The sequence below is a fragment of the Gymnodraco acuticeps genome, unplaced genomic scaffold (assembly GCF_902827175.1).
Source record: "Gymnodraco acuticeps unplaced genomic scaffold, fGymAcu1.1, whole genome shotgun sequence".
NCBI classification, from domain to species: domain Eukaryota; kingdom Metazoa; phylum Chordata; class Actinopteri; order Perciformes; family Bathydraconidae; genus Gymnodraco; species Gymnodraco acuticeps.
In genome coordinates, this window is record NW_022991818.1 from 1,219,156 (window position 1) to 1,236,379 (window position 17,224).

The 17,224-nt window shown below is 42.9% G+C and overlaps 1 protein-coding gene across 5 annotated transcripts in view; it reads left to right on the forward strand.

Annotated features, from left to right (window-relative positions):
• Window positions 1–17,224, forward strand: part of grin2da (glutamate receptor, ionotropic, N-methyl D-aspartate 2D, a) — a 408,557-nt gene that overhangs the window by 331,684 nt on the left and 59,649 nt on the right. For all 5 annotated transcript variants that reach the window (XM_034199694.1, XM_034199696.1, XM_034199693.1 and 2 more), the window contains one exon: window positions 17,054–17,207. In XM_034199694.1, coding sequence (XP_034055585.1) covers window positions 17,054–17,207 — 154 coding nt within the window. The remainder of the gene's footprint in view (window positions 1–17,053; window positions 17,208–17,224) is intronic.

A 17,224-nucleotide genomic window follows, 5' to 3' on the forward strand; every position in this document is an offset into this window, starting at 1 on the left:
AACATAAAGATAAAGAGGTTTTAAAAAAGCTATTGTTTAATTGTTTTAAGGAGGTGACGCTCAGCCAATCAAAAAATAGGAAGGTAGCGAAAACAGAGCATTTTATGACATTTTCTCACCTTACATTTTCTCTTTGCAATGCAATTGAATACCCCTGCATTATAGCAACAATAATAATAGCAATAATAATTGGGAGGGGGGGCGCGGCTGGATTATGTTCTCTGAGGGGAGGCTCACCTTCCCACACTTTGGGAACCCCCTGGTTTAAATGACAAAAAGGAAAATGACATCCCTCTGTTGGAGGGGCAAAGGAGGGCTGGTGTGATTTTTTTCGCTGCCAACAAAGCCGGTTCTCCTGTGACGGAAAAAAGTGTACTGCCAGCGAGCCTTGCCGTTGGCTCTCAGCCCGAGCCTGAGTTGCCGCCATTCCTAGTCCTCCGCCAGCATCCCCCGCCCGTGCAGGTGCCCCGGGGCCGGAGTTGTCGTCATCTAGCCTCCCACCCCATCCAGAGCCTACGCCATCTGACAATGTCACTTCTACAACCCGTAGCCACGAAGAGAAACCGGTCAGCCACAACAAAAGGAAGTTTGTCGGAACCTGGAAAATGAAGTTCCCGTGGTTGTGCTATAATAAACAAAGTCATAAAATGTATTGCACACTATGTGTAAGGGAAAAAAAGCACAACGTGTTCACCTCGGGGACGTCCAACTTCAGGGTGAAGACTATAGAGATGCACATAAAGGGGGTGGATCACAAAGCAGTGCTAGATGCACAGCATTTACTGAGAAACAACATTCAAGTTGCCGTTAATCGAATGGTCTGTGCCAGATCAAAGGCGGTAATTGCGGCCAAGAGGAACGTGTATTACCTGGCAAAAGAACTGTTGCTGACACACAAAAACAAAAGCTTGAATGAACTGTGCATTCTGCAGGGATGTGAAACCTTGGCAGAACTGCGAGTTTCAGAGAACGCCCTCACAACGACATAGTGCAGGACATGCAGTGCGCCGTATTGTGCTGAAGGAGGATTTCATTGCAAAGTTAAATAACTCAACATTCAAGGGGCTCATGACTGACGAGTCCACGGACATTTCGGTGGAAAAGCTTCTTTGCACATATGTTAACCTAATAAATGACGGTGACTTAGAAACCCACTACTTGTGCAACACAAAGATACTGCATGTGACTGCTGCCTACCGTAACGCAAACCATTAAGGAGCAGTTGCAAAATTACAACATCGACCTGAACGACATAACTGGCGTCCGTACAGATGGGGCAGCGGTTATGACTGGAAGAGAAAATGGGTTCGGGGCGCGTTTTAAAAAGGGAAAACCCAGCCATCGGTGGCACACACTTCGCTGCACATAAGCTAAACTTCTGTGCCCAGCAGGCTGCTGTGGCAATTCCATCCCTCCAGCGCTACCAGAGGACGGTGGGCAGCATCTATGGATACTTCTCCAACAGCAGCTCTCGGCAAGCACGGCTTAAAGAAATGCATGTCATCCTGGACACTGATGACGTTCAGCCTGCTGTAACCTCAACGATCAATGCGCTGTGAGTCATGCAGATTGGAGATGAAGGCGGCCTAAAATTCCAAGAATTCTTGGCCAACATTGTGGAGAAAAACGGCAAGATGTATTTTAAGGGAGAAAGATAAAGGCCACCAGGGCGATGCGGCAGGCCGTGGATGGTGTAAGGCAGCGCTTCCTCGACACCCTCATCCAGATATTGAAGATCGTTTCCCCGACATCGGCCTCTTTTCCGCTTTTCGCATATTTGACCCATGGTGTCTGCCACGGGACAACACTGAACGTGCGCGATTTGGACGCGATGAGATGCAGACCATCCTGGATCACTTGTGCCCAGCGGGACGGGAACCTATCGTTGACACGGACACCTGCAGCGCAGAGTGGTCACCTTTTAAGGAGCTGGTCCATGCAAACTACAGCAACAATTCCTTCCAGGAGTTGGTGAAGATCATGGCTACACAACATGCTGGCTTCCTACCTGAAACCACAAAGCTCCTGGCTGCAATCTCGGTCATTCTAATGAGCACGGTGTGGTGCGGACGTGGATTCAGCATTCAAAATCGCATAAAGACCAAGGGCAGGGCAAGAATAAAAGCAGAAAATCTCGACTGAATCTGCATTGAAGGACCACCCATTGAACAGTTTGACTTCTACAGAGCCCTGGAAAAGTTTAGAGTGGAAAAACACTACCGCATTTTCCAAGGACCATGCAAGGAGCGATGTCCCTGCCGGCAGCGGTGATTGTATACAGGTACATTATGTATCATGTAACAAACGTTACGTTACTATTGGCTATTGTGTGTGTAAAGAGACAGTATATAAAAGTAACGGTGCAATTCAAAATTGTGTGTGTGTGAATATATACGTAAAGCGAAAGTATTTATAAAGCAATAGTATATCTCTTCTCCATGTAAGGTCATTATCATAACAAAAGCTTTTCATTACCGACATGCTCTGTTCATTACCATAACACTTCCTTAATAAGTTAATATTTTGATAGGAATATGGAAAACCTTCAAATGTTCATTTTGTACAGGAAATGTTTGGTATGTCTGTTCATATTTTAAAATTGTCTTTTTTCAATCAATTGTACAATTTACACCACAGTAAAAGTCAATGTGTGGAACATAAAATTGTGTTACGGTAATGAAGTTAATAACTAAAATTATTATATTATTATATATTTACCTGAATTATTACACTATGTGACTACTTGTGACTATTGACAGCAGCATACGTTAAAAAATAAAATGCCAAACATTTACTCAAATATTTAGTTATCATCAATTGAAAATGTGTTACGGTAATGAATTTATTTGGTCAATGACTCGTTAAAACTCTCTAAAAATGTGTTTTAAAACATATACAGAACTTTTCTTTTACTAGGGCTAGTTCATTTTGAACCTGGTTGATACTAATGAGAACAATTATTTTCAAAATCTGCATCGAACTGTTTTGGCTCATGTTACACCAAGTTCGTGACAATCACCCATTTGGTAGTTTTTTGGTGGAGGACAGGCTGATATCCTTTGTTAAAATATTCCATTTTGATCTCCATCTCTTCTTCCATTATTTCCAACTCAGTTTAAGGGTGCGTTCACACCTGCCTTGTATAGTCCGGTTGAATCGAACCCTGGTGCGTTTAGCCGCTTGGTGCGGTTAATTTGGGTCGGTGTGAACACAATCCGAGACCTCTTAAGTGAACTAAACAACCGGACTATGGTCCGCTAAAATAGGTAGTCTCAGAGCGCATGCTTGCGAACTCTGGAGCGGTTAATTGCTGGTGTGAACGGCGCATTCGCACCAAAACATAGGAAGCGTAGTCAATTTACGTGTCACAAGAACGCGGATGTCTTCAAAAATCTTTAGCGAAAGAGTCTTTCAAGACATCCGCGGTTGTTAAGTTAAAGAGTGAAGCAGAATTAAGTGTTGAACAGTGTCGTATAAAGTAAGAATTCTCCGTCAGCTACATAAAAGTAAGAACACCTGTCGTCGGTGAAACGCCCCTCCTTACTGCAGAACGTCTCTCATTATATACAGTTATAATGTTTTTTAACGGACGTTGTCTGATTATATAATCATATGCGCGGGCCGCTAGTGTCTGTTGATCTCCAGATTAACAGCAGCATGAGAATAACCTGCCGAAAGTGCCGATGCTTCATGGCGGAGGCTCCGGTAGAAATTGCCGGGATTTGCGTTTTTACCCCCTTAATGTCTGACCAATGGTTGAACAGCATTTCTGTGCACATGACTTGTGTTTAAAGTTTATAGTCCATTTGAGTTTTGCCCGTGTGAACGCAAACCGAACCTTCTGAAAAATGAAACAATGTAACAAACTGTGGTCTGGTGCTCACCAGAAAACGGACTATTAGGTGTGAATGCACCCTAATATTTGTGCAGAAACAGCTGAATAGTACCAAACAGGAAATATGTGGCGATGTCGGGTGCTGACCAATCACGAAGCGTAAGTTCTTGACTGGCAGCTAAACAACCAATCACAGCAGTGGTTCTCCGGCTGGCTCTGTCCAATTACAAACAAGAAGTGTTCTCCCTAAAGCCCCTGTCACACTGTCCCGAAATTGACACAAGATGGACACACGAATATGGAATTGTGAATCTTGCACGAAGATGGCCCCGAAGTTGGTCAACGGCAAAGCAACAGCCGAAGCGAGTACGATGCCTATACAGAAGGCCACACGATGGCGCCCGAACCACACACAAAGGCAACATTTACATTACATTCAAGACATACAACTGCAACGAAAGTAACAAAAACAATCATGTTAAAGTACTATGGGACTTTACATTTTGGAAACTTGAGATTGTATATAATAAAAATTGTCACTGATATTTTCAGACTTTGTTCTTTACTTTCTCCGTCTTTATATGTAGAAGATATTAAGTTGTCTCCGTCATGTTGTTTGCATAGCAACAACAACTTCCTGTCAACAGCGTAAACTCGCCTTCAAAATAAAAGCATCTAAATAAAACAGGAAGTTAACCTAAATTACATTTAAGACATACAACTGCAACGAAAGTCAACAAAAACAACGTAATATCCTTTTCAGTTTCACAGAACACAAATTGGGTTATTTACATAATATGTTTACATGATTTTGTTGTGCAATAAAACAACCAGAGAAGCGATCTACAAGGAAACATTGCACACCGGGGTCCCATCTCGATGTCATTGTACTATAATACGATGGCTACACGACGGCATTGCGAGGGCTTCACGTAGTCGTGTTGCCTTACTAAGACAATCGGGCAGCTTCTTGTTTCCTTCCTATTGTCTTCGTGAGGCGAAAAAATGCCAGATGGCACTGATGATCAGACGAAGATGACACGATTTGACAAGATGCCCTCACGAGGGCCTTACGAAAGGCAAAATGGACACACGATTTAAACACGATGAACCTTCGCAAGCTCCTTCGGCAATTTTTTCGCATGCCAAAGATTTTACCACCGCTCACGAAGTTGCTGCCGGAGCCTGAGAAACTCCACCGGTGGTCATACGATGGCTTAACCTGTTGAACTCCATCGACCTGCCCCCGGGCGGGAAACGCATCATCTGCAGGAAACAGCGTCTGAGGGCTTCTTAATATTTAATAAACTATGAATGTTTCATATCTATGTAATAATAATAATACTAGATTTAATTTGTTAGCGCTTTTACAGGTGCTCAAAGACGCTTTACAGATATAGTGAAGATAAAATAAAATAAAGGAACAACAAATAAATATATAGTTAAAGTCAAATAATACAAAAACAATCACACATTAAAAGCATGATTGAAGAGGTGAGTTTTTGTACGTTTTTTGAAAGTGGTGAGGTCAGTGCAGGCTCTGATGGGTTGTGGGAGTGAGTTCCAGAGGCAGGGGGCAGCGACGGAGAAGGCTCTGTCCCCCCAGGTCCGGTGATTGATGCGGGTGGGGATGGATAGGAGGTTGGCTTCTGATGAGCGGAGGCAGCGGGAAGGGGTGTGGTGGTGCAGCAGGTCTGTGAGGTTGGGGGGGGGGGGCCACTGTTTAGCGTGCTGCATGAGAAACTGACGGGCTGTCAGGAGAGAGAGAGAGGGAGAGGGGAAAAGAGAGGATCCGTTTCTCCCGTGTTATTATCCAAAGTTAATGTAAACTTTTGAATAATGTACTTCATCTACTACAAGTAGTTTGTTTGAATGTAATAATTATGTTGTTTGTGGAATCATTTATTGAAAAATGAATCTGATTTGGCGGTTAATCGGTAACGATTATAAACTGAAGCAATATAAAAATTACTCCCATTAACTGAGTTTTAAACATCAGCATATCCTGTCATAGTCCGGTGATTACCTGCTAACGGAAACTTTGCTACACAATTCTTATTATTATTGAAACATGACCGGTAAGTTTCAAATTTGTCCGGTAAAATAAATTCTGTCCCGACATATCCGCTTACATTCATAATGTCAGCGGAGGGAGGGGAAGCGGTGCTGTGGAAGAGCAGAGTGGCAAGGGAGAGCTGTCATCTTCCCATTACAAGCTTCAAACATGTATTTATCGGGTGATTTTGGAAATAAAAGTTTCATATTCTGAAAGCCAATACTTTGTTTATTTAAAATCAAACAAAACACCCGAATCCCGAAAAACTAGTTTTTTACGCAAATCCACGTTTATTTTGAAATGAGCCGTTGCGACTTCCGACTGATTTCGATAGAGCGGGTCACATATGGCAAATGTGTGGTTGTGGGGAACCAGGTCAATTAAAGTACTTATTTAACTATTAAATACATTGAGTTTGAGTAAAATACTTGGTTACTGATTAATTTAGGTTATAATATATTAAATTGCAAAGCAAAACATGCTGTAATTGATTTATTTTGTCCTTTGATACTTTTTAAAGGTTTTCAACCTGAAAGAATCCTAATGTGTCCTTGAAAAGTTGAAATAAAGAAAAGGAAAAAGGATTCTCTGTTGCCCCTCAAGCCTCTCAAATGTGGGCAAACACTCAAATAAATGCCAAAAAACCAGAGAACTTGACAATACTTATCAAAATATGTAAAATAACACTGCTACCTAGTTAATAACTCTACTTTACTCAGTGGAGGCTCGTCCATTGAGGAAAGGGAGGACCATCCTCCCTAAAATTTCAGAGAAAAATAAACTTTGAAGAGAACAATAACTACACCTCAATTTAAAAGATAAGTCTGTTACAATACAGATAATAGCCCTGGCTTTGGGACTGAAATGGGGCTAGAGCATGGATGTATAATAAGAACTGGATACAGCGTGGGAGGCGGGGCCTCATTCATTCCTATGAGAGCTGCTCATTAGCGCATGATGATAAAATGACCCACCTTTTGAGAGAGTGAAACGTCACAGATTACCCAGCATGCCTGAGAAGTACCCGTATGTGCGCTCATAGAGCATGCGCAACTTTAACCAAAATGCTCGTTCACATCAAGCACGTCAATTTGCGTACACGTAACAGCACCGCGCGTTCATGACAGCATGGTAATGGATTGTTGTTATCATGGATTAGATATGAACGAGGCGGCAGTTAGCAGCTAGCGGCTAGCTAGTAATGATGCTAATGTACACATCAATCGTTATGTACTTATATTACGCTGTAACAGGATCTAGTGATATCCAACAGAGCTTCATTTAGCATGAAATAATTATTGCACTGTATATATATATATTTATATAGGCCTACAGTGCAATAAGCTTCTTAGTGCAATACGAAGCTACAGGGACGTTAATAATGTCGGTAATATTAACTTTATTTAATACAACATTTACGGTACAAGATGTAATCATACAGCCCATGTAGTATGATAATGAATTACAGCAAACATGTGCAATATATCCATTATTACAGCTCCGTGGGATGGCAGTAAGACGATATGGATCCGTTCTTATTGTGCATCCATGGGTAAAGATAAACGCAACTCACATTGGTTTCTCATACAGCATCTCTGTAAACTACGTGTATTCACTGAATTTCACTCTCTGCCTTTAACGGCTCGTTGTAGCTCCAATAGCTTCAGCCCCCACCCTCCCTGTGAGCACAGTGTGCTCTGATTGGTCGGGACACGTAACATGAACGTGCCGGGCGGCGCGGTCCCGTGGGCTAGATGCGCGTTCATAATGCAGAGGGAAATAACTCTCAGAATAACGTTATTAGCACATTATTACAACTTGAGGAACGAATGTTTTTAATAAGGACTATACAAGTGTTCATACTGAGTAGTTTATTTAGTTTTTTAAAAATTATCCAACGAGTTACAGACCACTCTTTCCCCATGTAAGTCAATGGGAAAAAGTGTTTCCGGGCCTGGTAACCAAACGGAAGTGTAGTACCGCCGTTTGGCCAGCACGAATATTTTCATCTGAGTCAGTACCAGATATGTTCGGGCTACCAGATATGTTAGGGTGTATTTCCGTCATATCCGTCATATACTCACCTCCCTCTGCTTCCAGCGCTCTGCTGCCACACACTGGCCGTCTGCGGAACTGCAGCCGGAGGAACTCGGGACAGCTTGTTATGTGTGGGGTGCTATGGTGGGGTCCCATGTACTTGTGCACATAAATAATGTTTCTAATTATTTACAATTCAAAAATATATATATTCTGCATTACTTTAGCCAACACTTTTATAAGGCCACTAGATTAGATAATTACGAAATGTGTAGATAGAATACATATCTTTCAGGTTGTTATTTTGTCATTATGTTTAATGTTTTATTTACCTTTTAGTATTTTTATATAGTATCTGAACTTTGGAGAGCAGTTGGGAGACACACGACACATCAAATCACATCTACAGATCAAGACGAAGCGTGAAAATGTTTGTGAAAACGTGTGCAAAGTCTCCGAAAATCCTAAAAATAAGCTCATATTTGAATTCCCCATACAAAAACACATCATTCAGTAAAAACAAGGCCCCACTGATCATCTACTCTCTGAGACGATTCCAGGGATGTCTGGCTTGAGTTTCTACCACCAGGGAAAGTGGACAAAAGTGCCCGAGATCAGCCTCTTAATTTACCCAGGGCCTAGTGCTTGGCTTTTGGCATGAACATTCAGGAAACTCCCCTGAGTATTTTATTAAATATCTGAACTTTGGAGAGGAGTTGGGGGACACACGACACATCAAATCACATCTACAGATCAAGACGAAGCTAGTGGAAGTACTCCTAGCGTGTGAACATGTTTGTGAAAAACGTGTGCAAAGTCTCTGAAAACGGAGCAGTGGCTGTGATGCTAGCTTTGCGGCTAGCGGTTAGTTGTTATTGTTTGAAGTTGTTGCTATGGAAACAACATGACGGAGAACAAATTAATATCTCCTACATATAATAACGGACAAAGTAAAGAATGAAGTGTCGGCTATGTTTAAATGTTCGGAATTTGACCGTGATGGCCCTCTTGAGTTGCCGTAAAATATGACGAATATGACGGATGACGGATGCGACGGAAATACACCCGAACATATCTGGTAGCCCGAACATATCTGGTACTGACACCGGCGCACTTCCTGGGGGCTTGGGCTAGAGAGGACGAGCCTCCCTTTGGGCGGGTCTAGCCAATCAGCGGATCTGACTGCGCATCAGAGTGTTGATGGGGACGGTTATCAGCGATATCAGCGTTCTTTCTGAACCGGGGAACAGGGGCTCTTACCCTCTTACCAAAATAAATTCCTTGAATTAGGCTTTGATTATGTTCTGGCCCGCCATCTTGTGGCTCAACAAAAAAATGGCCCAAGGCCAAACTTACTTGCCTACCCCTGCCGTAGAGGATGCTATTGCAGGGTTTCAGCAGCAAAGGAGGAGAGTGATGGGCGGAGACGGGCAATGTTTTTGAGGTGGAAAAAGGCGGTCCTGGTGATGTGATTGATGTGGTGGTTGAATTTGAGCTGACTGTCGAAGATGACTCCGAGGTTGCGGATGTGAGGGGGGAGATAGAGTGTGGCTGTCAATGGTGAAGTTGAAATTCTGGATGTCGTTGATACGGGATGGGGGGCCGATGATGATGATGTCTGATTTGGCACTGTTCAGTTGGAGATAGTTTGTTTGCATCCATGCTCACAGTTGGTGAGAGTAGAGTGTGTTGTGGGGGTGATGGTTTTTGTTGAGATATAAAGTTGGATGTCATCTGCGTAGCAGTGAAATTGAAGGTTGTGGCGACTAATTATTTTGCCAAGGGGGAGCATGTAGAGGATGAAGAGGAGGGGGCCAAGCACCGAACCCTGGGGGACACCTTGGGACAGAGGAGCAGTGGAGGAGGTGCAGTTGTTGATGTTGATAAACTGATGTCTGTCGGTGAGGTAGGATTTCAGCCAGGAGAATGCAGTGTCAGTGATGTTGAGTGATGATTCGAGGAGGGACAGCAGGATGGTGTGGTTGATGGTGTTGAATGCTGCGGTGAGGTCGAGGAGGATGAGGATGTTCAGGTTGCCGGAGTCAGAGGAGAGGAGGAGGTCGTTTGTGATTTTCAGAAGAGCTGTTTCTGTGCTGTGTTTTGATCGGAAACCGGATTGAAATGGCTCAAAGAGATCATTGGAGCTGAGGTGGGCTTTAAGTGGTGAGGCAACAACATGTTCAAGTATTTTTGACAGAAAGGGGATATTTGAGATGGGCCGGAAGTTGGACATGATGTCAGGTGTGAGTCCAGGTCTTTTGAGAATGGGTGTGACAGCAGCCAGTTTGAGAGAGGGGGGAACTGATCCAGATCTGAGGGAGGAGTTAATGATGGTGGCGATGAGTTGGGAGATGGCAGGGAGGCTCTCTTTAACAAATTTGGAGGGCATTGGGTCAAGTGTGCAGGTGGAGTTAATTCCAGTCATGAAGTCGGACAGTTGCATGGGGGTCACAGGGGAGAAGTGGGACAGGGGCTGTGAGGTGAAGGGGGGGGAGCCAGGAGGGGAGGTGGGGGGTGCTGATGAGGGTGTCAGATTGCTGTAAATGTTGCTGATTTTGGTTTGGAAAAACGAGAGGAAGGAGTTGCACTGTTCTGTGGTGAAGGACGAGGTGGCGTTGTCACAGGGTTTGAGAAGTTTGCTGATGGTGGAGAACAGACGCTTGGGGTTGCTGGAGCCAGACTGAATGAGTTGTGAGTAGTAATTAGACCGGGCTGCTTTGAGTGCGTTACTGTACTGCTGGAGATAGTCTTTGTAGATTTGAAGATGGACTGTTAGTGTGGTTTTCTTGTGTTGGTGTTCAAGTTGACGTTTCCTTGATTTCATTTGGCGGAGTTCGGGGTATACCAGGGGGCGGAGTGTATGAAAGAGACATTTTTTGTTTTTGTGGGGGCCAGTTCATTGAGACAGAAGGAGAGGGTGCTGTTATAATAGTCCACAAGTTCAGATGGGTTTTCAGAAAGTGGGGGGGGGAGACAGACATCTTGCAGGTAATGGAGGCAGTGATTGCTGAAGGTGAGATGGATTTGAGATTTCTGTAGGTTATTGTGCGTTTTTGCTTTTGGGCGGGGATGGGGATGTTGATGTCCATGATGATGGCCAGGTGATCAGAGATGTGGAGATTGAGGCTGGACAGATGATGGATGGTGAGACCAGTGGAGCAGACCAAGTCCAGGATGTGACCACGGCTGTGTGTTGGGAAGTTGATGTATTGAGAGAAGTTGCAGCAGTGAAGGGTTTCCTTAAATTCAGAGGCATATTTGCAGGTCGGGTCGTCAACATGAATGTTAAAATCACCTAAGAGGAGAACAGATGGGGATATGGCAGAAAGCTGAGTGAGAATGTCAGAGAGATCGGAGAGAAAGGAGGGGTTTGGCTTCGGGGGACGGTATATGATGGCTGTGACCAGGGGAGTGGGACCAGAGAGTTTGAAGATCAGGTGTTCAAATGAAGAAACATCAGGGACGGGATTATGGTAGCTTTTATTTCCTTTCTGATAATTGCAGCTATACCACCACCCCGCCCTTGTGGGCGAGGTTTGTCAATGTATGTGAATCCTGCTGGGGTGATTTGATTTAAAGAAAAATAGTCCAGGGGTTTTTGCCATGTTTCGGTCAGATACAGAAAGTCCCGGTTATTGTCTTTAACGAATTCATTCAGAATGTGGCTTTTATTGTGGATGGAGCGTGTATTGAGCAGGGCTGCTTTGAGGTGACGTTGCATTGGGAGGGGTTGTGTGGACCGGGGGAGTGGAAGGAGATTGGTCAGATTCACTTGTTGTTTGTTGTGATGGCGTAGTGTGGGCGTTTGACAGGACCGAATGGACGGGATAGAGTGTGGAGACGTGGAATGAAATAAAAACGTACGGCCAGAGCCTCTGTGTGGAGGACGGCGTTTGCGGAGTATTTCATTATCTGCGAGGATGTCCATGCAGTCCGGAGGCAGGCGGTTATTAAAGGAGTGGAGATCTGACAGGGAGTAGAGCGGCGGCATGATCCAGTGAAGTGGCGCTAGCACGGAGCTAGCTAATGCTGGGGACCCGGGCAGCAGAGACCAGGAGCCGGATGACCGTGGAAGAAGGAGCGGTGTGAGTCCAGATAAAATGAGAAGGATGGTCCACAGCATATCAGGAGAATAATTCCAGTGGTTTCCGGAGGAGAATCGTATGAGGGGCTGACAGCCTGGTGCAGAGATAGCCACCGGCTGTAGTCGGCAGGGATAGACGATGTCAGCGGGGAAGCCGGCTGATCGCAGCGGGATGGGAAGACCCACACGACCCGCGGAGTTAGGGTGGAGTTGGGGTGGAGACAGAAATGTTAGCTCAGCAGACTTCAGGGAGCCGTGGAGCATCTAGGTAGCAGCCTGCTAGGTCCGATAATGCTAGCTAGCTAGCGGGCTAGGGACCAGTGAGCAGGAAAGAGCCAGCAAGTAGGAGATGACAACACAAAGTTCTGTGTCGATTCGATAGAGAGATGCTGCTATTTTGGCTGATGACTGACGTTTCAAAAGTAGAGAGCCAGGCAGGAGAGGTTCTGATCTGGACTAAAGTACAATATTTGGGGCGAAGGAGCTGCGAACAAACAACGCCAGCACCCTCGGCGACCCGGGAAAAGTAACGGGAAGAAACTTAGCTAACTGATCTTTTTTGTTTGTTTTTTTGCAACAAAAAAACACAAAGCTAACGCTGAGCCTCTGAATTAGCCACGAGCGAAAACATCTTAAGGCCGTTAGCACAGAACTCTAGCTATACCGATCAATATACTGATTGGATCTGCAAAAACAAGCTTAGATAACATCCTGAGAGTCCACAGATTATAGAAGCAAATACAGACAACACACGACGTAGCTTTAGGTAGCAAAACACAGAGCTATGCTCACCTTAGCTGTTATTCTGATCAAACGTCGTGTTCAATGGCATTAAAACGAGAAAGAACGCGGCTGAAGGTTAATCCATAGGTTGATCCAATGTGTCTGTGACTTTGAAAAAATTATTTTTTGCCCTCACGAATGGCCCGATGTTGTTACGATCAGAGCCCAATTTGAACATTTCCTTTATCGTGTGTCCATCTGGTGTCAATTTTAGGACAGTGTGACAGGGCTTAAAGGAATACCCTTTCCGTAATGTTTGAAATGCGGTAGTTTTTTTCTGAAATGCTAGTCACCGTAGTTTCTTTCTACCTGCAGCAGTAATCGTTTTCAATCCACACCAGCAACCTGTATTAACAATACAAAAAGAAGAAGAAACAAAATTGTGGTTTCTCGCTTGCATTGCTTTCATCACTCAACTCAACCATTTTTTATTTATTTGTATTAAAAAATCTTAGCAATTGTGTAGTATCAAATAAAGATCCCAGATATACGTCCCTCCCGATATTTTGGTTGGACAGAATTGAAACTTTACAAAAATCCTCCAGAACCTAGATATGGGTGTTTTGAATGTTTAAAACATTTTGAAGATGAGCAAACATCTTGCTTAAACACAGCAACTTAAGTTAAGGGGTTTATAAATAGCGATAAGTGTATTTATTCAATGACATGAATAAGTGCCACTTGCACATTAAAGGTCACCTATTAGGCAAAATGCACTTTTTGATGTATTTTATACATAAATATGTGTCCCCGGTGTGTAAGGAGACTCACAAAGTGTCAGAAAATACAACCCTCTCTCTTTCCTCCTTACCCACATCTCTAAAAACGGGGGTTCAAGGGAGATGATCCAGATTTGCTGCAGTCATGACGAGATTACTCAAATGTGGGCTGGCTTTACGCCCACGGCCCTATCAGAAATATTGCTGTATCAGAAATATTGCTGTATCAGAAACACTGCGCAACGTGTTTTGGACGTAATGTGGTCTTTGTTTACATTAGCAAGCATCGCTAACACTCAGAACTAACGCTGTACTGGTGAGAGTATGTGTAAAAAAGCTGGATATACTCACCTTTTGGTAAACCTGTGAGATAAAAAGCATTTGAGCTCCATACTATTTCAGAAATAATCCTTGATGTGGTTTAGAACATTGAAATATGGCGTTTAATCACGGAAGCATTTAGCTGAGAATATAGTATAGTATATATCTGAGACCTATAATAGATGGCTAAAAATAGTATAATAGGAGACAAAAGAGAGAGTAAATGTTGCCTAAATAATGTGTGGTGATGAAATCATATATCATTTTCACTTGATGCCTGATTTGTTTTTAACATATAGACATACAGAAATCTCAACATAAATTGATGCAGAACAGGACGAAATGTGTAAAGAAATGTCACCAGAATGCAGGAAATAAAGTGTTTTATTCTCAATGGGTAGTAGCCACCCCCTAGTTATCACAAAAATGTTTAAATATAACCTGTGCGCTTGCCTCTTACATCCTGACAAGTAAAATTAGACTTTAGACTTCTACTGTCTCCTTGTACCTTCAGTGAAAGGCTTTGCTTTGATAATCATTTCCCCTGTATTTCAAAATGTCATTCAACCAGTTTTTGACCTTAGTCCTTACATGAATGCCTTTCAAATATGGCAGTTATTTCCTATGTCCTAAACATTTTCTCATGCTCAGACCATGAATCTTCCGGATATAATATGTTTATGTTCCCAATAGAAAATATATGCAGCGAAAAAGCACTCCCAGGAGTGTCACAGGTGTTGTTTTAAGCTTTTTTTTCCAAGTGTAAATGACCTATTTTTATTTAATGGAATAATTATTATTAGATTGATTGATTTTGACAGGCAGAGAAACAGCATCTCACACGGTTTGAAAAGTGTGACTTATGCGTCTACTTATGCGTAGAAATGTTTAAATGTCCCCAAAAGCTTCTAAGACAAACTATTGATTTCCCAAAGTAAACTTAAAAAGTGTAACACTATCTTACTGCATTAATTAAATGAAGTTCAATGGCGCAATTATTTTTTGATTAAGGTAATAAAGTGAGCAGTTAGTTGTGTTTCATATATGTGACCTGCTCTATCGAAATCAGTAGCATTGATCCGAAGACACATTTTGAGTTGTATACACTGTTTGAAAGAGGTGATTCCTAGCTTTCTAATGATATCAGGATTGTTGTTGTACTCTAAATATTAAGCAAAATATGTCACATTATATAATGACTGTCACCGAGTCATCATTTTGAGGAAAAGGCCTTCAAAGATTCCTCTTCTCTGGAATCCATCGATCTGATTGATTATTAGTGGAGCAAATGATCAAAGTAGTACGGAGGGAAAATATTTTCGTTTGGATTACTGGTCTGGAGAAGTGTGTGTGTGTGTGTGTGTGTGTGTGTGTGTGTGTGTGTGTGTGTGTGTGTGTGTGTGTGTGTGTGTGTGTGTGTGTGTGTGTGTGTGTGTGTGTGTGTGTGTGTGTGTGTGTGTGTGTGTGTGTGTGTGTGTGTGTGTGTGTGTGTGTGTGTGTGTGTGTGTGTGTGTGTGTGTGTGTGTGTGTGTGTGTGTGTGTGTGTGTGTGTGTTTCCCGGGGAAAACACTCACGAGAATCACCGGCTGTTGTTATGCTTGCTGTGACGTCAAGTTACTCCGTTCTCCGCTTGTAATTATGCCGTTACAAGCTTCAAAGTTGTATTTATCATCTGAATTTGCCGAAACAAGTTTAATATTCTGAAAGCCAAGACTTTGTTTATTTGAAACCAGATTAAAACAAACTGTAACGGACCCTGCCGTGTTATCTATGATTACTATACGCCTTACATTCATAATTTCAGCCGGGGAGCGGCGCTGCGGAAGAGCAGAGTGCGAGTGAGAGGTGCCTGTCTTCTTCCCTTTACAAGCTTCAAACATGTATTTATCGTGTGATTTTGGAAATAAAAGTTTCATATTCTGAAAGCCAAGACTTTGTTTATTTAAAATCAAACAAAACACCCGAAAAACTATTTTTTTACGCAAATCCACTTTATTGTGAAATGAACCGTTGCCACTTCCGACTGATGTCGATAGAGCAGGTCACATATATAAATATATTTATTTAATATAAGCTTCATGCACTGAAAGCTCTGAGATCCATAGCCTGATCGACAGCAACTTTTAAAAATGTAGGAGAAAAGATGAGATGAGATGTATTGGTCATAAACCATTTGAACATGCTTGTTAGGTTTCTTGAGTACAGTTTCCAACAACATAGCAGCACTTAACAGTGACATAGCCTTAATTTCAGGTGACACATTAGCTTTGGGGCATTTCATGTCACTTACAAAGATTTATTTTGTTGTTATTCCACCTATTACAACCAGTTTATTTTATTCACACCTATCCGTTTAACTATGGCTATTTACTATTTGGTAGCTTTGTGTTATTCAGCACATACGTATATCCTTAGTACATCCTTCGGCTCTCAGCAAAGCCATGCTGAACCTAGATAAAAACACCACCTGCATTATCCCAAATTCAATCAATGGAAGATTTCAAAGATACAAATCACCTCAGTGCCACCACTTTACGATTGACAGGTGATAGCAATCACGCTAAACATTTAAATGTCAACAGTGAAAGAATGAAAATGGCTTTAAGGATTGTGACTCCAAGAGCATGGTGGATAGTGTCAGTGGTTTCTGGTCAGGGACCACAGAGCCTTTTGTCTTCACAGACTTTTGGGGCAAGGCCAAGACTCAGACTAATCTGCTACAGAACTTCTGGTCAGTAGCCAGCTCCTCTGACCTCCACAGTCCCTCGGCTGCAGCCAAGTAACCTCTGTTTCCTGCCAGATGAAACATGACAGAGCTGTGAATCCCCTCACTTCCTCACCTTCTGACCACCTGAGCCTCATTTACAGCTGTCGGTACAACTCTGAGGAGGAACACGGCCCAGTTTCATGCTGCATGCCAAGACAAAAGAAAAACTCAATCCATTGCCCCAGATTATTGACAAAGCCTGTGAAGTATTTTCACTTTGGATGTTTATTTTCTCATACTGCATGCCTCTATGCACAGCACGCTTTGTAGAAGGGGGTATTACTCACAAATGTTATGTGTTCCAACATTTGAATAAAGATTATAAGGTGATGCAGGTTAACTAAAAAATAAATGTAAATGTTTTGTCTGGTAAAAAATATCCTTTACATAGTCTTGAATTAGGGTTAGGGTTAACCCTTCCTTACATTACTCCCTGTGTCCTGTCTTCCAGGTGGTGTCCAACAGGGCTGACATGGCCATCGGTTCTCTCACCATTAATGAAGAAAGGTCTGAGGTCGTAGAGTTCTCCGTACCATTTGTGGAGACTGGCATCAGCGTCATGGTTTCTCGGAGCAATGGCACCGTGTCGCCTTCTGCTTTCCTCGGTGAGTTGTTGTCTTCA